Raw genomic sequence first — 25704 nt, 5'->3', positions numbered from 1 at the left:
ATCTTGACACTCAATGGCATCTTTCATATTTTTTAACATACCCTTCGTGTTATTTTACATTGAAATTAATAAGATACAAAATACTTTCTGGTGATATTTGACAGCCCAGTTTCAGTTATTAGCAAAGTTTAACCGAACATGTGGCACGTCAACGTCACACATAGTTCGACGCTGGCTCGAGTACGTCTACTTGGGCGTAGTATTAGTTGCCGCACTTTGCGACTACGCCTGCGGTAACTAGTTGGAACGCAGCGGGGACCAATTCTTATATCTAAGCAAATAATAATGAACTGTTTGAAGTCTTTTTGACAGCACTTTTGAAAATTGAGTTTTTTAGTGTCGTTTCCATCAAAATATTCAATATCCTATCAACAAAAGGGGCACAATTTACGGATGAATTTTCATACAAACTTACTGCCCCCTATTTAAACGAAATAAATGATGTTGGTTCTACCCAGAAGTCACATCAAAACAACATCTTATTCCGTTTTAAAGTCTTTAAATCCAAAGTAACGAAGTGAAACCGCAACAATTTTATGGATATCCTATATATTTAAAGATATATAAAAAACCAGACCTAGTAGCAGTTTACAAAATCGGAAGTTGGGAAAAAGATAACAGAATTTTTTGAAGGATAAGTAATGTAATTCTGACAAGAATAAGTCTGCTAGTTTCAAAAAAACGAACTTGCGCTTATTATGTTGCTTCTAGCGTTTCTACAAAGATATTAATTATCATTGGCTTATCCATATAATATTACACGCGCAGAACACCTCCATTTAAGCGTCAAATTAAACTTGATTTGCTGAAGAACTTATAGACTTTTTTCAATATGTCCCTAGCAGAAATATCGGAGTACCTGCGAAACTTTTATGTAGTATGTAGAAAAAATATCTCTGCGCTACTTCTATCAAACTTTTGTGTTAGATATATATATATATATATATATATATATATATATTATGTAGTACTAGGTACTCATGTAAAATGTGATCTTGTAGAAATTATAATTATTCTACAGGATGGTTTTTTGAGAAGGGCAGTGATGGCCAAGTCGGAAACTACGAGACTTAGAAAAAAGTCGTGAAAAGAGTCATGCCCTCTATTTATAAGAAACCAATAATTGCATATTTAGTTTTTTTTTTGATTTTTGAAACTTTGACGGTAATCCACCCGAATGATTGTTCAAAATCCTTGCATTCCAACCTGTATTACTGGACCAACGGACTCCTGTATCTGATAAGGATCAATCTTTGCAAACATAAGTATTACTAAAATGAATAAATTTCTTTTTTATTATTTTTACATGGAAGAAAACTCCTCCTTTCAAACTTTTTGTTAGAAATAAAACACAATTGTTGAAATTCTATTGAGGATAAGTCCTGTCATGGTATCAAATGCAGTAAGGTCATTAGAGAGACGTATAATCTTATGCATTGCAGTCAATGGAAACCATTTTGAGCAACTTATTAGTTAGATAAAAATGTGATATGAAAAGCAATTTGTAAAAATTTTCTATTTGCTTTAATTTTTAGTAACACATATCTTTGCAAAGATTGATCCTTATCAGCAAAAAGGCCACTGGTTAAATAATACAGGCGATATTTTTTTATTTGAAACATCATTCGGGTTGATTTCCGTCAAAGTTTCAAGAAATTTAAAAAAAAAATCGAGGGTATGACTCCTTTCCCGACTTTTGTCTAAGTTTCCGACTTGGCCACCACCACAACAAATCACATCATCTCAAAAACCAACCTTTGTAATATAAATTTCAGCCCTCAACAAATCAAGAAAACTTCTATTTTGTGATATATGGCCACAAATATTTCCTTTTGTCTAGTCCGTGATATATCAGACTTTCATCTTTAAAAGTCAGTACATGTATACTTCGATTATTCAACAATAATTGACATTACAAGGATATCAAAGCTCTATTCTATTTAATAGGTAAATGCATGATAACAATTAATAATAATATTCTAGAACCCAAAGAAAGCACTGGACCGTCGCCAGATTTTCCAACTGCTTGGACTCTGTCAGCGCGAGAGTTCTCACTCAGTTCCCTGGACCTCGCGTAGCCCTTGAGTCTTTCTCCTTGCACGCTCTCTTCATTACTCCGCCAGTATACCGTGGCTATTGTTGCGAGACACTGTAAAGTGGTAATGTATGTCAAGTTTTGTGTTAGATTCGTGTTATTGTTCATCCTACATAAATTGTTATAAGTTTTACGAAATCAAATCTATAACAACTTCACGGTGTAAAGATGATGTTGCCGTTGAAGTAAAACCATCTTTTTACATTTTATGTACTAAATATATTTTTCGAAAAAAAATACAAAAATACAACATAAGGTGTAGTAAATGAACACTTTCAATTACTTGAACGGCATGCTACTTTTCCATAAAACTTATCCTTAAAGTCGCCTCAGGATGTTACAAGAACTGGATTCATTCTGTTTTTTTTTTTTTATTTAATCTTGCCATAACGATAATATTATAAATCGGAGGAAAGACAAATATTCGACTAGACCCATTTATCAATCAAAAATTGAAGTACTTAATTATAGCGTTTTGGGAAATACGAGTAAAATGAATACTAAATTACTAATTACCTTTAACTTCAAATCGCCCTTTCTGAAATGCTTTGGCTTTACTTTAAAGTCCAGAGCTAGACTTGTGGTTTCCAGGCCGTCATCATGATTTTGGTGCTCAGGTGTAAGAACTGCTACAGCCGGTGCCGGCTCCCCGTTGATATACCATGCGAGCCTGGTAGCTGGCCTGGACCGACCTGACGTGCAGTTCACCTGGACTCTGTCACCCACGTGGTAGCGAAGACGAGAACCGGTTATCACTGGGCCGGATTCTGGCAACGCTGTGGAAAAAGGAAACTATTTATAGGAAAAATATTATTTAATATACTAAATTTTAAATCTTCAAATGGTGTTTGCTTGTAGCGATGACGAAGGTCCTGAGGGTATGATGCTGCTAGTTTGGGCTAGGAGAAGAGCTGCATCGACTACCGGAGAACTAAAGACCACACAAGTATATCGGTCTCAATCTGTGTTATTAATAAACGTGAAGTTTACACTATTCCAAAACAATAGATATAATGTGCACTAAAAAGTATAAAAATAATTGCGTATTTTTAACAATCTAATTAATAAATCTAATTCTAGTTACGATTATTGTCATATTTGGAATCGGTGTCCTTCCACCGCGACCCGCTCTCCCCTCCTCACGACTCAAGCACATCTCACCTATAACTATGTATGTAGTAACAAACCTATCTTGCTTGACACCGACTCCAAAAATTACAATAATCGTATCTAGAATTAGTTTAATTAATTAGATTGTATAAAAATTCGCAATTATTTTTATACTTTTTAACCGACTACAAAAAAGGAGTAGTTTCTTAATTCGTCGGTATGTTTTTTTTTTATGTTTGTTACCTCAACTGTCGACTGGGTGAACCGAATTTGATAATTCTATTTTTATTTGAAAGCTGGTGCTTCCCGTGTGGTCAATATATTATTTATTTATTTGGATTTGGAGCACACGGGAAGCACCAGCTTTTCAATACAGAAATGCTGATTGTATTATTGTACGTAGTTATAGTTTTTTCTACATTAAGTAAATAAGTATTGTAGCCACAGTAATAATTAGTAAATATAGTGAGAAGCATTGTTTTATGTAGAAAAAATGATTTCGTTTTTGTAGCCATGACTATATTTGATAACCAATTACTAACATGTGGGTCATCAAAGATGAACGAGGGATTTGCCAGTTGTGAGTTGACCCCAAATATCAATTATGTGCACCCCAATTCTGTTATTACATCGCGTATTGGGATTAATTATGACGTTTTATTTAAAGTTAATGAAGAACAATTACAGTACTTGATGAGTGTAAAGTGCACTCATATTCTTGTCTACATCACGTTTATCGTACATTATATCCAGATTAGTGGATTAACTTTACAGTGTTTCAGCTTAATTTACATGCTGACAAGTAGTAGGAACTCAGAACTGAAACAGTGGATGGACAGGAACAGTCACACCTTAGACGAGTTAAGAAGTAAGTTTGCCTTTAATAAACATGAGTAAAATTGCTTATATGATTAGTCTATTACAGTGGGCATTCAGCTGAGCCCTTTGAGCTATTGAACCACTTACATACAGTCTCAAAATCAAATACAGTGGTATTTGGATGTGCGGCATTTATTCACAAATATGTTTTATGAGCTTACTTTCAGATAAATTAAACTCTGAAGTCAACTTTCCTACGTTGACCGAAATAGCTGCCAGCGCTTGGATTTCCAGTAGCCTTATTGAGGCGCTAATATAGTATTTTGAACAAAAACAAGGCTTGGGCACGGGGAAGGGCGCTGGTGTTTTACGAGGCTACTGGAAACCCAAGTGCTGGCAGCTACTTCAGTCAACGGATCAGCCTTGCTATCTAGCGCGGAAATGCTGCCAGTATTCTAGGTACGCTTCCACGTAATGATAGTTTTAATTTTATGTAGTCATAGTATCGTAAATATAGTTGTTAGATTTGTTAATATATTCTCATTGGGATTACTTTCCTCCTATACGATGTTTCTAGAATTACACGAGGTAGGACTTCTTAAAGGCATGTATGAGCGAGTACTTCAAATGGCCAAACAAACTTCCATGATTCCCCTTTTGTTGCAAGAGTGCTTGTGCAGCAGTGATCACTTACCAAAAGATATCCCACACATAAAATGATTTTATAAGTATTATTACTTCAATCACATAATATATTCAACGTAAATCCTCATTATTAATTCAAACTTGATTGATTCCTTTATCTACACATTAAAAGGGAAACCACGTTTCCGCCATTAGACGTTAAATAACAAACAACAGTTATCGATAAATATAAAATACATCGGGCAGCTGAATGTCGAGCTCGAATAAAGCTGTAGTTGAGGGTTGATACGAGCGACAGTGGGAAAATAAATAAAGAGTATTATTGTTAAGTTGAACCAGAGCCAACTGATATCAAATACATTTTAGGGTACCGTTCTGTTCCGCTCTCGAACGGAACCCTATTACCTACTAGATTCCATTATCTGTTCGTTTATCTTTCCGCCCGAATGTGAGTCAGCGAGGTTTTAACCTCATAACGTGTAATAGTAAGACAACTAAAATTGTGACATAAAATTTAGCAAATACTAAAATCAAAATGGCGCATTTTATTACGATTTTTTTTTATTTCCTTTAGGCTGTAGGGAAGATAAAAATATGGTTATTTTAATGTTACCCCACCTGCATTACAATCTAGCCTTAACTAAGACTAATAAGTAATTCTACTTTAACTTAAACTACTAGATAGATTAAACTAAGAATGGGTCCATTAACACATTTCTCATGTCTCTATTAAGGGGAAGTCACTTTTGTCACTGTTTTTATATTGTAATACACAAATTCACTACCACTACACTAACTCAAAAGGTTTTGTTCGTTTTAGTATTCTTACTATTACTTACTACATAGAATTACGATGGTACGGAATCTTCAACTGGGAGTCCAACTCTCCTAGCCTTTTCGATATTTGGGTTTACGTACTTAAAAGCATAGAAGCTTGATAATCTTTTGAAGGATAACAATTAGAAATTCATTATTCTTAATGCAAGAAGAAGTGCGCCACTATTTAGCATTTCTAATAAAATTTCAGTCATGTTCTGATATGTTATGATAACAGAGAAAGATGACTCCTAAACTTTTTATTAGATTGGTTCTATTTCGGAACGCAATGCTAAAAATTATGGCACGGAATGATATGTGATTTCATTATTAAATATCTAATTGTATATAGCAGTGGAAAATTGTGGAAATTGTTTCTTCATGAGATTGATTTGATAAGTTCTGTTGCCTGCTCGTAAGTAACAGACACACGGAGAACACAGTCATATGGTACGCTTTAAAGAAGTACGATTTCCTGAAATGTATACTCGTGTTCCTTTTTTCTTTCTGGGCAGAGATTTTATATCACGTGAAAAAATACGTACCAACAATGATCATGTCGGAATGATCAGAGACAGTGGGGAAGAGGGGGCGCTCCCCAGACACTTCACACCTGTACCTCCCCCCCGTCTCCACTACGGCGGGCGCTAGAGTCACGTTCGCGCCGTTGGGACTTGATTCCTGAAACAAAAATGACACTGACAGATCAAAGACAACCGTGATGAGCGATTATGTTTCTATTACTCTGTGTTGTTGGCGAAAAACCTCGCCCACCTCGGTTTCCGTACATACCAATACTAATAAAAAAGGGAAAAGGTTTTTTTGAAGTTAAGCTTCATTAGGCCCGTTATGAAAAAATTATTAGAGTAAAATTTTAGGATGCGCGCGCATCACTGTAACACAAACCTAACAGGCTGAAGTTGGTTCCTATAATTTTCTGACGTTTGCGACATTCGTTATTCTGTTTTGGTTTCTTCGTCCATTATTGAGACAGGCAAAGGGTTCAAGCCCATACAGTCGTATTAGTTATTTAACAATAAATTGTCAAAGCCATCTTTGCAAGATTTTTACAATATTGTTCTTTCTACAAACGTAGAATAGCAGGAGGAATAAATAATTTTAAGGATTTTTGCTTTGTTACGCCAAAGAACTTTAACTTCTTGCGTGCATACAAGTACACACACATTTTTTTTATTCTTCGTCATAAATCGAAAGCTATACATAAAAAAACTTAACTTAACAAACTGTGTAAGCTTGTGCCAATGAAGTCCTTCCATACGATACTCCACACGACACGGTTAAATCAATTTAAAATTGAGACCGCTATCTCTTAAAGTGCCAAGTTGACACACAGCGCGTTGCGCGTCGCGCCTCTAAGGACAAGCGACGCCAAGGTCACCGTGTTACGCAACGGGTTCGGGTTACAACATAATTTATTGCTGTTCAAGTGTTTGGGTTTTTAATGATTTAATTACAAATGTGTAGATTTCAGTAACCGGGAAATACCCTTTAAATTTTGATACCCTTGAGAGAGTGTCGAAATAAGTACAGGTTTTTTGATTTTATCACAGCTTTAAGACACAGCAGACTTGAGTAAATTATTTAAATTTTTACTGGATACGTCCAAGTGCTCCCGTGATAAAGGGTTTAGACAAACACAGATGGACAGCAAAGTGATCATATAAAATATGAGTTCCGATTTTTTCCTTTTAAAGAAAGACGTGAGTCTGCACTCCGATTATTCCGTACCGAGTTAATCAGTAGAAAAATAAAAGAAAAATCGAAGTGATAAAAAACTGCATATTTTTGCTATCAGGTGAACGTATCGCTTGTCTCGTCACTTCTTATAAAAATATCCGGGGCAGTCTTTGGAGACTACCGATAGAAGTAGCATAGAGGAATCGTCGAGCTATAAGATTATCATTTTTGAATTTTTGTTTTGCTATTTTATGTAGAGAGATGTTAGTGTACGAATAACGCACGGAGGTATATCTGTGGACATATAAAAACAGTATATACGAGTATATAGCTCATGGTAAGCGTATGGCGACGAAAAGTACGCATAAGTATATACACAATATACATGTAGCTCATGGAAAGCGTTCGCTGATGATGACGCGAGTTCCATGATTTTTGTTCACCCAAAAAGTACTCAATGCGGCTAAAGAAGTTTTCTCTTCACAAAATAAAACAAATACACGTGACTCATGAAGATAATTTAGCATAGAGAATGCCTTATTATATTAACAAGATGAAAAACAGCAACGGCACAAGTGACCAATATTATTGTAGATGCCAAATTGGCTCTCATTCGCACCCCAAAAATTGCAAATAATAAATAATGATCTTTCCTCTAAGAACTTGTTGTTTACCAAATTTCATGTTTCTACTTGATTCTTAAATAATTTTACACATTTTAGCTTCACGCATTTCTGAGAAAAAGAGTCCTGGATATGTCTTGAAACGTTGGGTTAACTAAAATAATAATAAAAATGTAACTTTTACGCAAAAATCTAATGTAAAACATATATACAATTACACGCGTTTTAATCCTTTGAAAAGTGTTATATTAAAAAAAAACAGTCGTGTAACACAAACGAACAAGCACGATGGTTCTTTTGTTCCTTTTTACTGTAACAATATAAATGGATTTTATTTATAGGATTTTTATGATAATTGTAACTGGATTTTTGCTTGCATTGAGGAGACTTACAATATGAAGCTGTAACAGATTTTATTTATTTATTTGTAAACATGCTTAAACACAAAATTGACATATCGAGATAGAAATAAGGACATATGGATGTCTCCTTAAGAAGGCCCTTCCCGGTCCTGTCTATCCAATACATACCGCCTATTGAGGACAAGCAAGAGAAAGGGAAAGCAATATTATATTGAACGAAAAATAGTGTGAGCAAATTTACAAAACTTTTCCAGGAAATAAGTGTTTCTGAATAATCCTTACAAATTAGTAAAATAAATGTTTTTCATATAGAATCTCCATCGCGCGAGGCTATTGCTAATGCAATATTTTCATTACTTTTATACTTTATGAGTTCATTTATAATGGCCAGATGCAAGTTAAATTTGTGCAAAAAAAACATATTTTTTTCTGCTTCGATTGAACTCAGTTTCAATGCGCACAATGCGCAAGATCAAGTAGATTTTTTTTAAAGATTCGCTAAACGTTATAATCACGTTCAAGCGTTTGTATGAAAAACAATACGGGACAGCCGCTCCTAAGCAGTCTCGCAGTGAACACATAATATTTAAATTTACACTTAAGTTACACCTTCAAACAACCAGTAAACAAAATTCAAGAACTTAAAAGTATATACAATAACTGACCATATATATATAAAAAACCAATCTAAAAAAAATTTATTTACGTTGCTAGAATAGATTAATGACTAAACCTAATAAATATTAAAAATAAGGAAAAAAACCATTAATGTGATTTCCATTATTTTATGTTATACTAGCTTACCCGACAGACGTTGTACTGTACATAATAAATAAATAACTGTTTTTTATGATTTTGTCTATACATAACATCAAGAAAATATTATTTCGTAAAATATGTTGCTATTATAGTGAAATTGTTTCACATCAGAACTGTCAAATCGTGCTTCAATCATTTCTATCATAGAAAATATATCCATGCAAAACAGATATTAGAAATAAAAATAAATTATGGGTCCCAAATCGAAATAAAAACTATCCTATCTCTCAAGTTGGACTAAACTGCACTCCATGAAGTAATCCCCATAAAATCCGTTCATTAGTTTAGGAGTTCAATGGAACAAACATCAGTACACTAGATTTATATATATTACTAGCTGACTCGACAGACGTTGTTCTGTACATAATAAATAAAATACTGTTTTTTATGAATTTGTCAATAATATTTAATATTCAATAATTACTTCGTAAAATATACTCCCTGTTGTTATAATTAAATTATTTCACAGCAGAACTGTCAAACCGTGCGTCAATAAATTTTCTCGCAGAAAACATGCCCATACAAAACAAATATTGGAAATAAAAATAATTATAGGTCCCAAATCGAAATAAAAACTATCGTATCTCTCAAGTTGGACTAAGCTGCACTCCATGAAGTAAGCCCCATTAAAATCCGTTCATAAGTTTAGAAGTTCACTGGAAACAAACATCAGGACACTGGATTCATATATATTAAGATACTAACTGACCTGTCAGACGCTATTCTGGTCATAATAAAAAAAGATACATTTGCGGGCGGAATTTCATAAGATCCGTATTTAGCCGACCTCTACTCGGCGAAAGGAATATTCCTAGCAAACTTCAAGTCTACGCCTTATGGTTCCAGAGATATCGTGATGAGCCAATGATGAATGAGTCAAACATAGGTAGAAATCTCATATATTTAAGATTACTTTACTACCTTTATATTAGAATTTGATTTTTGACAACCTCATTTTTATATTTTCTCTATAAAGCCTCTGTAATGATGATCCAGATAATTGGGACATCGACAAAAATTAATAGTTATTTATCCAACTGTTGTGTAATAAGGGGTATTAAAAGACGAATGTGTGTTTATCATGGTAATAGTATCACATTAGTGTTTAAATATACTTAGATAGACCTATATATACCTAGATACTTTATCTACACCCATAATATGAATCCTCTTTAAAAGATTCTGAAACAGTTAGCTTACTGTTAACATTAAAAAAGCCAGTCCTAGTAACCATTACATCATCCAAACGAGTGTTGTAATGTTGTACTGAATTTCATTACAACACTCGGTCGAAGGACATTGGTTGTTCTAATGATGGCAATAAGCTTACTGTTTTAGAATCTTTAATAGAGGACTTAAAGCATGGGTGTAGATAAAAAAGATTATTTTAGTTCTATCATTACATAACCCTCTGATTAGTTCCAGTTTATTTAATCAAATAGCCCGGAGCGAGGCGAACTCGTTGAAAGTACAAAAGTTTCTAGTATTGTGCTAAATGCAAAACTCAGTGAAGTGAGTTAATAGCGTTTTCACCTAACTTGTAGGAGACTTGTGCAAATAGTGAAGTTTGAATAGCTTCGCGAAAACAAACTGTGGGTAAGTCGAAATGTATTCTGCTCTGTGGTTTTACAAGATTAATTTTGTATATTTATTCCATAGAGTTTATTAGTATTAAGAAATATTCTAATCATTTATATATGATACCCACTATGCGTATTATCCCTTCAAATTCAAAATAAAATATTTTTATTAAAAATATAATATAATGTCACTTATTGAAAGTCAAAAACTACCACCCATTCGAAAAAGTATACCTCAGACTTGAAAAAGAATGGGCGTTATGGTTACAATGTAAAATCTTACAATAAAATTTATTTAATAGCCTGAGGGCGGTCGATCCATTCCCAATCTATGGTATCATTAAGGCCTGGCTTTGACATTAATTTAATTTTATAAATCCATAAAAACCGCAATTATTCTTGGATATTTTCCGAATAGTTTGGTATTCTCACATTAAAAATAAAAAGTGATTTGAAATCAACTTTTGAATAAAAATATCCGAATTTGAATTAATAATTATTAGATTTAAGCATTAAATTTTAAAACTACAATATTTGCTTATATTTCCTTAGTTACTTAAGTTTCAAACGATAACCTACGCAAGATGTACCTTTTACATACAATTCTCGAGTTATCTTTACTAACATTATAAAGGGGAAGGATTTGATTGTTTGTTTGTTTGCATTAAATAGGTTCTGAAACTACTGAACCGATTTGAAAAATTCTTTCACTGTTGGCAATCTCCACTATCCCCGGGTAACAAAGACTATATTTTATTTTCAAAAAAATTAGGGATTCTTACAAAAACTACAGTAATGTTAATCAATGCGTAATAAATTAGCTAAAATATTCTTTACATCGCAACGGCTGCGAAAACTGTTGATGATATAATAAATTATATACTACAGCTTTGCAGAACACATCATTATTTACAAGCAATGCCATAAGCGCTAGTTATTATAGTATTAGGGTTCTGTAAAAGTTTTTTATTACAATAAGGACGAGACGAGCAGGACGTTCAGCTGCTGGTAATTGATGCGCCCTGTCCATTACAAAGCAGTGACGCTCAGGATTCTTGAAGTACCCAAAATTTTTGAGCAGCACTACAACTGCCCTCGTCACCTCGAGATATAAGATAGAGTTATATGACCTAGATTTTATTAAATTTCGCAGTGCCGGCTATGCAACCAGATCAAAATATCGGCTGCAAGAGATATATTGTGAGTAATACACGATTTATTTAATCTTTTCTTATTTTTCTTGCTGCATTTGTAATTTGGTTTGTGTAAAACGGCTTTACGCACGGTTTGTCGGAGTTGGTACCGACTAGTTTCAGACCATTCGGAGGTCCTTCATCAGGGTGAATGCGGTGAGTTCGCGGTGATGTCCCGTCTCAAACCGAATGAAGAATCTCCGAATGGTCCAAAACTTGTCGGTACCAATTCCGACAAACCGTAAGTAGAGCCGTTTTAGGCAAAACAAGTCAAAGTCAAAGTCAAAATATCTTTATTCATTGAAATCATGTTTGATCATTTTTAATCGTCACTTTTTGGTTTCTTATTTCATTAGAGCTACATAGAGTAGTTTGTAAAAATAATACATTACTCTAGAAAATTATAATGTTTTGTTTTATTAAGACAGTTAGAGCAAGTTAATTCCCAAGCATCTAGATTACAATGTCTCACGAAAGTTTTAATAATTTAATTATATTCATAATGTCGACAGTTAATCAAATGGAATTCAATCTTACCTCAACATCGACCCCTGGCAGCATAAACTTCCTCCTCGTTTCAATGTCTCGTGGAACATGACGGAAGAATTCCTTCCCATCTTTGTACCACTTGACAGAGTACAAAATATCTGCCGGTCCCAGTTGCCACTTGCACGATAGGGCTGCTCGGGTACCCAGGGGCACATGGGTTGGCACTCTGAGTTCCAATAGTTCTAAACTCCGCACGGCGTATTCTGAAACAAGAAATTAAAAATTGAAACACTGGGTATGTTTTTAAAACTACTCCTTGGATTCTGAAAATGAAAGAAATACGACTCGAAAAATCACCCGGTACTAAAAAATTCCCACCTCTTTTTTTTCTTGCAACACTCAAGGTAATAATAATGTGATGTTGCTTGTTATTGAGGACTGTATTGTCACGTCTTGGGTTTTTTGAGTGTACCATTACTATTTGGATTTGAAAACGCGGTGGAATAAAAATTCCATAATTTTGTTGTTTATGGAAATTTTTTTAAGAACCACACTTTCTGTAAATTCCTTGGTCTTGCCATTTATTCCGACCCTAACCTCTTTAGTGAAAATAATTTTAAAGAAACGAATAAGAATGGAATTTTAAACGAATTTTACCTTACTACCGGATGGAATTTAAAAGAGTACTGTTGACGAAAAGCTATTGCAGAGAAAGGCCAAAAGTAAATAAATATGTTATAACTTTATTTATACATGAGATGTGCAGAAAAATGTTATAATAAATATATTTGGACGTAATTCCAGAAAAACGTTCCAAACTACAATCATGTCGAAATTGAGTTAAGATCACAAAACTGTTCCCGTGATTCATATTAACGGACTGGCAAAAAATGGCAGCCCTACTGTCACTCTTTAAATGAAATCATGACTTAGTAGGCCAACCCACATGTATGGAATACACTAATATTTATTAAACTTTAAACACGAATTCCTTAAAATGTGATGTTTGTAGTTTGCAACGTTTTTCAGGAACTACGTTGATTTAAACGAGCATTTATTGGACTGAATTATTACACAGTGCTTAGGCAGTGAAATAAAACTAACTAGGTCTCATTTGAATAGATACACGTTTTCCTAGTATTCACACTCAGCAAAGCTCGGTCCCCTGTGGAATTGGGTTTTTAACATTTTAACCCCACGTTTACCTGTCACACCACACCAATATTTCAGGGGACTAAGGTTGACAAGATTCCAGAAAGCAATTGTCATAGCTGTTAATAATAATTCAGCGCGATTTGTTGCCTCGAATGCACTTTCACTTTCAGTCAATTTATCCATTTAATTAAAAGTTTTTTAATATAAATGTGTGATCCTCACGCTAATTAAAGAGTTTACCACATGTTCACTGTCAATGATAGATTTTCGCGTACCAGAACATAATTGATGGATCAATCAAAGTTAATATTTTTATTTTTACTCTCACTTCACAATATTTAGGTCCTCAAGGCATAAGTTAATTTTTAATGATTTTTGAAGTGAAAACTTCTTTAGCGGCGTTGAGCACTTTTTTTTGGATGAGTATAAAATGTTAAACTCTCGTCAGGACACGTGGCCTGATCGAAAATTCGTAAGACTGTCATTGAAATTATGGATAAAAGATTTATACTTCTAACTAATTAAAGTTCGACTATTTCAACTTAATTATGATACGGTCATCGGACCAGTGGTTGAATCAATGTGATTGCAAAGCCGAATCACCGCGAGGTCGAGGGATCGAATCTCAGCCGTGAAATATTTTAACAGTTTACTGTGGATAAAAATTGATTTTCCTGCGAGGTAATCTTTTTAATGTAAAATAATTGTAATAGTTGTGAAGTGTAATATTTTGTATGTAATACAAATTGTAATATAAGTGTGCGATAGTGCAAGAAATTAATATTTTATTCAACAATATTTTTTAATAACTGTAACCAAATAAATACTAGTACTTTTGTACTGATAAATAAAGCAATTCGTGCGAAATTAATCCCTAAACATTCAAACATATTCAAAATGCACAACGTTAATGTTTAAGTTTTCACTTCTGCCGGCACTCCCGGAGTGCAACCCGTATTTTTTTAACAAACAAAACGTTAACCTGAATGGTAAATGTTACCTTCTGCCCTTCAGTTTTCTAAAAACCATGAAATACTGAGCGACTCCCTCTCATTGAGATGTTAAGTCTCTGTAACGCTTTAATTCCACTAGCTACGGCTAATTTTGATCTCTATTTTACGTAAAACCGAATATAATTTGTATACTAATATTTTTATTAGCCCGTAGGAGCATGTTATGAAGGCAAAAATCCATTAAACATCACGTCAAATAATTTCCCATGCGACGCTATTCGTGGCCGTAAAAGAGGCACTCCGCTGCGCCCGACGGATAATATTACTTTACGAGCGACAGGAACGAAAAATACAAATAAATTGTTAAGTAAAGACCACTCAAATACATTTATATGTGTCACTTGGCTTACACATAGTATTGGGATTGTATTAAGTATATTGGTTTATAAACACATCATGTATATAGTGTATGAAAACAAGGTCCTAAAGTAATGTACACTGGTTTTGTACAGAAGAAACTATTAGAGTGTATCCTTCTATCACGTGAGACCTATATTCATCTTGTTTTATACACAAAATTAATACTATATTGCTTAACAATATGTTATTTTTTTTAAAAGTGATAACCCTCACTTCTAGGATTAATACACAAATAAAATTTGAAAACAAAATTTTATGAACGATGCGGGATTCGAACCCACGACCTCCGGCGTTCCGTGCCGGTGCTCTAACAAACTGTGCTAACCGTTCGAGTACCGACTCGCTATAAAATTCTGTTTGCTTTGTTCAACTCTCAGGTGGTGGCTTCAATTTTCAGTTGGTTAGAGCACCGGCACGGAACGCCGGAGGTCGTGGGTTCGAATCCCGCATCGTTCATAAAATTTAGATTTTCAAATTTTATCTGTGTATATTGCTTAAGGCATAAAACCTAGCGAATGGCCTTGAGGAATCGAGCGGAGCTAATTTATTCTCGCACAAGATCGCCTTAGTTTTAATTCAGAATTAAAAGCGTTTTTAATTTATTACAAATATAATACAATTTCCTTTACAAAATTAACAAAAATATGTCATGTTAAATACATAGTATGGGTGTACAATTAATAAATTTTCGTACATTTTTTATCTAGATTGAATGATTAGCATGGCTCCAACTGTACAAGATTTTTTTTTTATGGAATAGGAGGACAAACGAGCGTACGGGTCACCTGTTGTTAAGTGATCACCGCCGCCCACACTCTCTTGCAACACCAGAGGAATCACAGGAGCGTTGCCGGCCTTTAAGGAAGGTGTACGCGCTTTTTTTGAAGGTGCCCATGTCGTATCGTCCCGGAAACACCGCACAAGGAAGTTCATTCCACAGCTTTGTAGTACGTGAAAGAAAGCTCCTTGTAAACCGCACTTGATGTCAGTATTTTGGTAATTTTTTCGCACTGTCTATAAAAACAACAAATGTAAAGAAAAAATGAATTTCATTTTCATATTCATTATAAAATTAATTGTTTTTTGTGAAAATATAAGCTATATATAAACCGCCAAGAAATGGTTTCAATTATGCGCTATTTTGGCGATTTCTTGAAATAGCGGCCTTAATGTCTCGCCCGATGTCAACACAATGGACTTCTCGTAAATTCTGATAATTTAAAGAAAAGTCAGACTACTTCCAACTCCTCAGCTGAAACTTCATAATTAATACTCGAGCTTTGTTATTAGTTATAACATAAAATCTTACTGGCTTAAATAAATATTTTGGTGTGTACAATAAGAGTATTTTTCTTAAAGCAAATTCATAAATTCCGTGTAACATTCCGATGATAATATACCATATAACATTCATAAGAATTTGAAGAATGAAACTTTCAATATACTAGCGTAAAGACAAACAAAACATTCAAGAAAGAAGAAAACCTCTCACGGAGATAAAGCAAAATAAAAAAAGGAAAGCGAATCTATTTATAACTTAAACCGATTTGATTTACGAGTCGTAAACCATCAGCCACGCTTGCAATTAGTATTTTGAATATTAAACAACCTAGCTAACGCACATATCGACAAATCAAAAATGGTGATGGTCAGGTGTAACCTAGAAATTAATATGGTATATCCATATATATAACTTTACAAATCTTACAATTATATCCAAAATATAGAGGGCGCTTATTTCTGCCGCGAAGCAGTAATATGTAAGCATTACTGTGTTTCGGTCTGAAGGGCGCCGTAGCTAGTGAAATTACTGGACAAATGAGACTTAACATCTATGTCTCAAGGTGACGAGCGCAATTGTAGTGCCGCTCAGAATTTTTGGGATTTTCAAGAATCTGGAGCGGCACTGCATTGTAATGGGCAGGGCATATCAATTACCATCAGCTGATCCTTCTTCTCGTCTTGTCCCGTATTTTCATTAAAAACAAATCTATACTATAATATTATATAGCTGCAGTGTTTGTTTGTTTGTTTGTTTGTTTGTTTGAACGCGCTAATCTCTGGTACTACTGGTCCGATTTGAATGATTCTTTCAGTGTTGGGTATTTCATTTATCGAGGAAGGCTATAGGCTATGTTTTTTTTTTCAAAATTAGAGATCCGTAATAAAATTGCTATTTTGTTACACAAGGTGTAAAATCGAAAACCTATTTTTGCGTGCGCTGCAAAAATATTGACACTAGAACAAAATGATGTACAGGCTATAATATAGGCAATATTGTATTACTTATAAAACTATCGCGTGAATTATACTTTATATGGCAAAACAACGTTTGCCGGATCAGCTAGTATATACTATAATTCAAATTTGCAGATCCAAAGAACAAAACGTTCAACTAAAAAAACCTTATTTTACACATCTAAATAGAGATTCTTGCTGTTAGACAACCGATAAAAACAGGCCAGGAATATTAGTTTAGTGTGCGTGACAAGCTACGTCTTACACTCACGATTTGTATGACACTTAGTGTTAGTGGGGGTGCAATAAATAGAGGTTAACTCTAAACTTAATTTCGACGCTTTCACAGCTGTCATTGTCTATCTAGACGTATCAATGCTCTAAGAAACAAACATTAAAATCTCTTGTGTCAACAAATTGTAAGATTTAATAGAAGAAGTCGATCTGCAACGCGAAAACGTGACAAAATTAATTCTTTATTCCAATACAACACTAAAGAATACAGGTAACGGTCTCAATGCGACTCAAAATTTCATTTTTATTCAATCTTGAAAACTGGATTTTTCACAAGAAAATACAATGCAAACTAGGAAGCAGTGATTGTGTACTCAAATCTTCGAGCGTAACCCCGAGGTGACTCAATTGTACCTTGTCAGTTTATCGTCGAATCTTATTTCGCATAAACGTTTACTAGACTTTTAAATCAGATTTTAATTGAATAAAAGTTTCAGGTCGCCTATTGCAGCTATAATGTTACGGCTATTGTATTTCAACAAAAGCTTCTCGTCAGTTTAAATGTAATATGACAGATACACGGACTAATAAATAAAGAAGGACTCCGCGCCGTGATATTAGCAAGTGAAGCACCTTAATTGTAGTGTGTGTGTGCGTTTACGGGGTATACCAGTTACACAATTTTTCTCCCTTAAAGAATCATATATGGCCACAAATACTAATATATTATTTAACAATTTTTCACAACGCGCGACGGCATTTTTAAAATATTTTATTGAGACGCTAACTGATCTGTCACAGACGATGGCAATTCTCATAATGGCCGCCTATCGGCCTGTAGTAGTGTAAATGTGTGCGTGGGGATTTGTATTTACACGTTAATCGGCTTGTTTTGGTGGTACACTGTTATGTAAGGTGACACGGAGTCCTTATTTTTTACTAGTCCGTGCAGATAGACTAATTTGTTTCTGGATCACTGTCAATGAATCTATTTAATAGCGGCCAACCCGTCATAATTTTCATACATATGCTCGTACGAGATTAGGGCATTTAACGTATATTTATAAATTCTAAATTATATAATACAATATTTGAGAAACAAATTCAGTAACCCTCCAAATAACTGCTGTTTTGTATAAATTTTACCTGAACTTTGGCTGTACATAATGTACTCAGAAATGGTAAAAGTAAAGAAAACATTGCGATAGGAATCTCGCACAGGTAACGGAGATTCTATAACATGATAAACATTTATTTCACAAATTTGTAAGGAACACACAAGAACACGTATTTCCAGAAAAATGTTTTTTGGAATTTCTGCACAATATTTTTCGTTCAATGTTATCGCTTTCTCATTCTTGTCGTCCACAGGTAGTATGCGTTGAATGAAACAATATATTTCGACAATGTTCGCGTGGACGATAGACAGGCCCAGACATAGAGGGCCCTCTTAAGTGATGCGTAAACTTGAGACCCCGTTTTAAGCACACTGCGCCCACGAGAGAGTGTGTGATTTGGTTCAGTGAAAGTTTAATGGAGATAAAAGCAGTTAAAAAAATAATATATTAATATCTTATAAGAAAAGGAGGTAATTTTTCGCAGCTGTTTATGAATATGAAACCTCAAACCATAAATTTTACAAGAACTTCCTTGTAAAGTATGGAATTAAAATTGTTTATCAGTTCTTTTGTCGCTTAAAAAAACATCTTCCTTAAACAAAAATCCATCACCGACGAATGATTAATGTATTTTGCATGTTGTTATATTATGTGAGATGATAAATTAAAAAAGTTAAGGTATATTTGAAAAAATTGTTTTTAAATTAAATATTCGAGTAATTGTTAGGAATCTACAAGCACCTGAAAGTTCACGAGTCCACACTTTTTTTTACATAGCACACGGTTGGCGTCACTGAATTGAAATACGAGTAATTACACGATTTTCCCCTCACAGGTGACAACTTCAAAGCGAGTGGACCACTTGCTAATTGCTTTATTCATAATTACACGCTATTCGGCACCTAGAGCTAGACTCATTAAAAATAATATAGTTAACACGCACAGCGATCGAATAGTAATGAATTTCAATTCGTTGCGAGACTGGGACGTAACTAGCTTTAATATTTTTTACAACTCAAATAATTTGATTTATATGAGTAAGATAGTAAGTGATACTCTCTGCCTATTACAATGCAGTGCCGCTTAGGATTATTGATTGAACCCAATGCCGAAAGAGGCAGGACTGCCTAAGTAAAAATTGAAATTTAGTTTAGTATGAAACGTGCAGTCATTTGACATGAGTTTGAAAAAGTAGTAATTACAGTGTCGCGATTGGCAACGAAGTATAATCCGGCTAAGTATGAAGGCAAACAGTTGCATAAATTCATCTGTCATAAGTTATCTGTCAATCTATCAATGACTGCACGTTTCATACAATCGAGTGAATCGCCTTTTTTCTTAGAGAGTTTCCGCTAAGCTGCCAATGACGTTCTACACATTTACGGCCGTTTTCAATAACCTTTATAACCTTAATTTAACTCACTAGTGGTAGACAAATCTATACTTTAACGCTTACTTTCATTCCAATAACCTATCGACATAAAGCATTGGACATAACCATGGATAGATAAGATCTTCTCATTTAAAAGTGATAGCAATATATCCGTAAATAGAGATACGTTATTGAAAACGGTCGTTAGACAATACACTTTCTAAAAAAAAACTAAGCTGAAATATGGAACATGTCACTTATTACACCGTAATAATCGACTACTATATCTATACATTGCTGCATTTACTCCATTTGCTTAAAATATTCTTGGTCAATAAGCAACAATGAAAAACATTTATTTAGTTTAGGTTACGTGTGTTGAACTTATAACCCGATTCGGACAGTGACAGTTGACACACGACTAAGGAGAAAAGTCTTTAAGCATACTTTCGCTATCAGACTGCGAATGATTTGTATTTGTACGTTGTTAGAACGTCATTGATTGACCCAATAATTTGAGCTGCATCGAAGTTGCACTCTTCATTTTGAGACTTATAATGATATCTCTTTAGCCCAGTAATATCAACATCCTTCTAACAAAAACAGTAATGCTAGCATGTCTGCGCAGGCCACCTAAAATTGTATAATATTTTATTAAATATGGTAAGTTTAAGTTGTTATATAATTCTAAAAGATGGGCTGAGAGTTTCTTCTCAGTTCTTCTCCCCATGTCAAAGCCCTTTACGAACTGATGTAGCTTCATGACGATTTCCAAGTTTGTTGCAATCTGTTATCTTATTGTCACTCCTTTACTATTTCTATTTCTTACTTATTATTTGTTTCCCTAAATATCATTCAAACAATTCTCAATTGGCAAGTCTTAATTGATAAGGTACTGCAGATTTATAAATTACTTTTGGTTTTCTGGTTTTGGTTGGTTACTGTTTTTAACTGACTTTTAGATTTTTAAAGTAATTATAAGCGAAATAATCATGTAGTGTTTACCTTTAAGTGATTATTTTTATGAACGTAAGAGAGGAGACGAGCAGGATGTTCAGCTTATAGTAATTGGTACGCCCTGCCCATTACAATGCAGTGCCGCTCAGGATTCTTGAAAAACCTAAAAACTCGGAACGGCACTACAATTGCGCTCGTCACCTTGAGACGTAACTAAGTATTTGCCCAGTAATTTCACTAGCTACGGTGCCCTTTAGGCCGAAACACAGTAATGTTTACGGCAGATATAAGCGCCTGTCATACCCTGTGCATGTAACATAAATTGTAAAAAGTTTACGAAATATTAAGGACGGTTTTCCTGTCACGCAGAATTTCATCCGCGTGTGGGTCTTGTCCGCGTGAGGACAATCCTCGTCCTATTATTTTATCCATGTGTTTCCTATCACGCGCGTGGAACCCGGATTGGTTGCAGGTGGGACATTGTCTTGGGTGTGACCAGGAGTGTTCGGAGTCGGCGTCATGCGGACTAGCTGACAGCGTGACAGCGTGACAGTGATAGTTAAAAATTTGTAAAACTACAGATAATTTTATAATTAAGATATATTCTTGAAATTTCTTACACTACTTACACTTAACTTTGTATTGCATTGCAACTGTTCTAGGTTAAATAATATTGGTCTCCTAAAACATAACTTTTATTCTCTCATGTATAAAAAATAAAACGATTGCTGGGTGTAATATTATATTTTATTTGTACAATCTAACATATATGATAAAATTAAAAAACAAATGGCATATGTTCTATACATTTATTTTTCAGTACACTTGTTTTTAAACTTGGGACCAAAAAAGCACCTCTTCAAAAGTCACTTTAAAGTTCACTATCTCGTTAGTTAATAATACATTCCTGGCGTCAGGGACAAAGCATTTTTTGTTTACAATAATTTTCATACAAAAGTTATCATTATTAATTATTCAAGATTTACATAGAACTAGGACTTAAATACAACGAAAACACAAACATGTTTGGAAGAGAAATATCAAAAACCATGTTATTAAACATAGTGAAAAATGAACATATCTGCTCTATGAAGGCTATATAGTATGGATACAACTTATACATGTATGTTAACGCATCCCAGTACAGGACACTGTAATTTGGTCGTGTCAGTCTGTACTGTCTCACTGCTGGCAAAAGGCCTTCCTCAACACATTCCAATTAGCCCTGTATTTTTTTCGGACTAAAATTAAATTAAAAATTAATGTGGTATGGCTCGTAGCAAGTGAATACACACATTGCAAGCTTTACAATATGTAATGGTCCTCTTCTTGCAGACGGCGCATTGGCGCTTAAGTCGGTCTGGCTTTCCGGGCTTAATAAAATCATATTGTGCAGGAGTGTGTACTGCTGCTCGGATGGGTGCAGGCGTTCTGCATGCTACCAACAAATCAGTAATTAACGTCTTCCGGAATTTACGATGTGACAGTGGCAGATTTTTGTTCAGTAAAATATATGAGCTTAGTACACATCTTTCTAAAAAATTTTTTGTACCACTCTCTAGTCCGCCTTCTTTCAATGCATTGCGAGTTGCTGATCTTTGCGATCTACTCCGCCCATACATGTGTTGTAGTCTTGCACGACAGTCGGCTTCGAAGTACACCTGGTAGTTGCGAGCCGCCCTCGGGTTTCATCATTGTTGTTATTGTTAGTACTATTTCATGCAAAAAAAGCCATTAAAAACAAATTGTGAGTGCAAAATTAACATTTTCAGTGTGAAAAAATTTTAACAACATTAGAAGTACTAAAAGCAATCAAGTCAAAAAAAAAGAAAACATTTTAAAAATCGATCAAAATTGATTTTTAAATTAAATTAATTCGTCATAATAATTCCCTATGACAAAGCATCCAATCACTTTTTAAAATATAGCTATATGAAAAAAAAGCAAATAATTTTTAATTAAAATAACAAAAGAAAATAAAAAATAAAAAAATAGAACATGAATTTCAATAGCCTGTTCCATATTATCCAACCGGCGGCCATTTTGTGATTCAAAATTCCTATCTGTGGCAAGTCCCAGAACAGGACTTTTGAGTGTCTTCATGTCTTTGAGCTCGGAATTTAGACATTTTCGACTAAATTACACGTATTTTGTAATTACTATATTGAAGTTCAATATAATTGTGACCTAACTACACAGATGCGTTAAGGTTTTAATAATTTTTCGACCAAATATGACAAAATGAAATCCACATACAAATTTGTAAAGTTACTTGTACGTTGGTTCTAAGGCTGTTTTTGACTTTAAAAGTAAAGAATATGTCAATATGAGTAAATAAAATGAAATATTACTTACTATTCCATGATTACAAAAGAGTAAGAACTATAAGAACGTCAAAATATGCTCGAAACAGAACAAGGTGATCGCACCTGTGGCGGGTCCTGTGACAGGACCTTCCACAGACTGTGTCCTGTGTACTGTGTCCTGTAATGGGCGCGTTAACATACAAGAGGATAATAGTTTTACTAGAATAATTTTAGTCTGTTTTAAAAAAAAACAATCTTCATTAAAGGAGAGCGTAATTTTTTAATTGAAACTTGAGGCGAAACTTTGCGCATATCTATATAATATATGTTAACTCCGGTACATAATATATGTTAATTCCGGTAAGATTTCACTTTAACCAATTCTGTAGATAATTAATTAATTATAATAATAACTATAATTTTGTTAATAATAATTTTGCATGCCAGAAATGGCCGATAACATTGATACATTAAAACTATTTACACCCATTGTTACATGTTTTCTAGCAAAATAAAGGATTTATTTATTTATTTATTAGATAAGCCATGCAAACCATACCCACCATAGTGTATTGACTTTAATCACCTGAGTAGCTCAACCAACAGAATTAAATATAACTGAAGATGAAAGAATATACTTCCTATTTGATTGGATTTTTGTGAGACATTCACAGAGAGCTTGTATAATCGAAAAGAAAGAAGTGGGAAGTTGTGCTTATAGTCTCGTACCAAACAATATGTCCCCAACGAGCTTTGAGCTTTCAAGCAAGATTTTAATTAAATATTTCCTGAGACAACTTCCAAACGAGTCGACCCAAAATTATGTTTATTATGTTAAGACAATTGTTTGCCCTTATTAAATCATGGTGTTGTTCTTTGAATAACGCGAATCCTATACATTTGATTTTTAATTTATATGAAGGTTGAATTGAGACGTAATAATAATCTAATTAAATCAATTGAAAGTGCATAAAAAAATTAATATAAAAATATATCGTATCTTATTAAAGTGAAAACTTCGTTAGCCGTGGTAGGCACTTTTTGGTAGAGGAAAATTTTATGGGTTCGTGTCACCGACATGCTCATGATTGGCGCACGTGATAAATAAATAATAAAAAAATTTAAATATAAATATATGTACTTGGACACTATTTGGATGGGTGAAATTTCGTGAGTTCGCGTCATCGAAATGCTTACAGCAGTATATCTGTAGCTTAACAGCTGACGTATTGTACAACATTAGTGCTTTGTATAACTTATAAGTGAAATTGAATAGATTTAGTGAAAAGTTCAATGTGTATTTACTGTGCATTGTTGAAATTGTATTTTTGTTTGATAATATATTATTGAAAATAAGTTTTAATTATATATTGTAATTAATAATATAATTGTTTTTAAACAATATGAAAGTTTTTTTTGACGCTCTCTAAAACTGCCAATGTTTTATAACCACATATGCTGCAAAACTAAGGCTGAGATACATAGGGCGTACTTAGAGTTTGCTCATCCTTAACCCACGCAAAACTTTGCTGAGTGAAAGCTATGTATGATATTTAGTTTCGTTTTAAGCTATTGCATAGCTTCTATCGTGGGCCTTGAGCATGGAGACCGAATCCAGAAATTCCGTAACGAAAATAACCTAACACTTACTTACTAGATGTATATAGATATTTCGTAACGGCCATTGCAGTTGCCATAGAACAGCGGCTATCACGTATGCTTTTTGTGCAGAAGGTCCCAGGTTCGAGCCTGGGGTGCGTCTCTTTTTTTTTAATTTTTTTTTTTATCACGTAATTTTAATTTTTATTATTATGACAAGTATTTTTATTTAGTTTCACCTGTCCCGTTGTCTGTCTGTAATCAAATCTTGCAAGTAAAATTTTACTCACTACCCGTTTTCTTTTTTCTAAATTAATTTTATCAAATAAAAATATTGCATAAATAAAATAAATAAATAATTATTGCATAAGTTGATATAAAATGCTATTCAATAGCTTTACCGCGGCAGTCCCCGAGTGCCACACGTCTTTTTATAGACATTTGACATCTGAAATTATCCTGAGCTAAGATTTTGCAGATTAAACAAACACCTCTCAATCTTAGGTCTCACAGATTGTGTAGATTCTGTAATAGTGCAGATGAAACTCCGTTACACATCCCCTCTGAATGTGGTCCTTTAATGTGTAAACGAAGCATCTCTTTGGGAAGTCTAACTCTTCAACCACTTGATACATCAGCTCACTGCAAAAGGTATAATAAGATTCATGAAAACAATCAATCTTAGCAGTAAGCTACAGTTAAAAGTGGCTATCACAATAGATCACATTGGTCGCAGTGAAACAGGGCTGCACTGAACTGGACCAAAGCCACTTTACAAACCATAACCTTGGTTATGCTATGACAGCCTAATACAAAGGTCAAGTCCGCGTTTTATCACACTCAGCTAAGTTCTTCTTAAGTAAAGTCTGAGCAAAGTCTAAATACGCCCTATAGATCACAGCCTAAGTCTACTAAACAAATTCAATAAAGGAGCCCCATTGGTTTTTTTTAAATGATAATAAGGAACGAGACGAGCAGGACGTTCAGCTATGGTAATTGATACGCCCTACCCATTACAATGCAGTGCCGCTCAGGATTCTTGAACAAACCAAAAAATTCTGAGCGGCACTACAAGTGCGCTCGTCACCTTGGGACATAAGATG

General features: G+C 34.1%; 1 protein-coding gene across 2 annotated transcripts in view; it reads right to left on the bottom strand.

Annotated features, from left to right (window-relative positions):
• Window positions 1-990: 990 nt before the first annotated feature.
• The window catches only part of LOC126971802 (uncharacterized), a 179745-nt gene continuing 155031 nt past the window's right edge, over window positions 991-25704 (bottom strand). For both annotated transcript variants that reach the window (XM_050818225.1, XM_050818226.1), the window contains exons 3-6: window positions 12298-12512; window positions 6031-6166; window positions 2612-2871; window positions 991-2149 (exon numbers count right to left, since the gene is read on the bottom strand). In XM_050818225.1, the coding sequence (XP_050674182.1) occupies window positions 1937-2149; window positions 2612-2871; window positions 6031-6166; window positions 12298-12512 (824 nt within the window). In that variant the 3' untranslated portion in view covers window positions 991-1936. The remainder of the gene's footprint in view (window positions 2150-2611; window positions 2872-6030; window positions 6167-12297; window positions 12513-25704) is intronic.

The sequence above is a fragment of the Leptidea sinapis genome, chromosome 24 (assembly GCF_905404315.1).
Source record: "Leptidea sinapis chromosome 24, ilLepSina1.1, whole genome shotgun sequence".
Classification (NCBI taxonomy): domain Eukaryota; kingdom Metazoa; phylum Arthropoda; class Insecta; order Lepidoptera; family Pieridae; genus Leptidea; species Leptidea sinapis.
The sequence above is the reverse complement of the archived record's forward strand: the minus strand, read 5'-3'. Positions and strand labels throughout refer to the sequence as shown.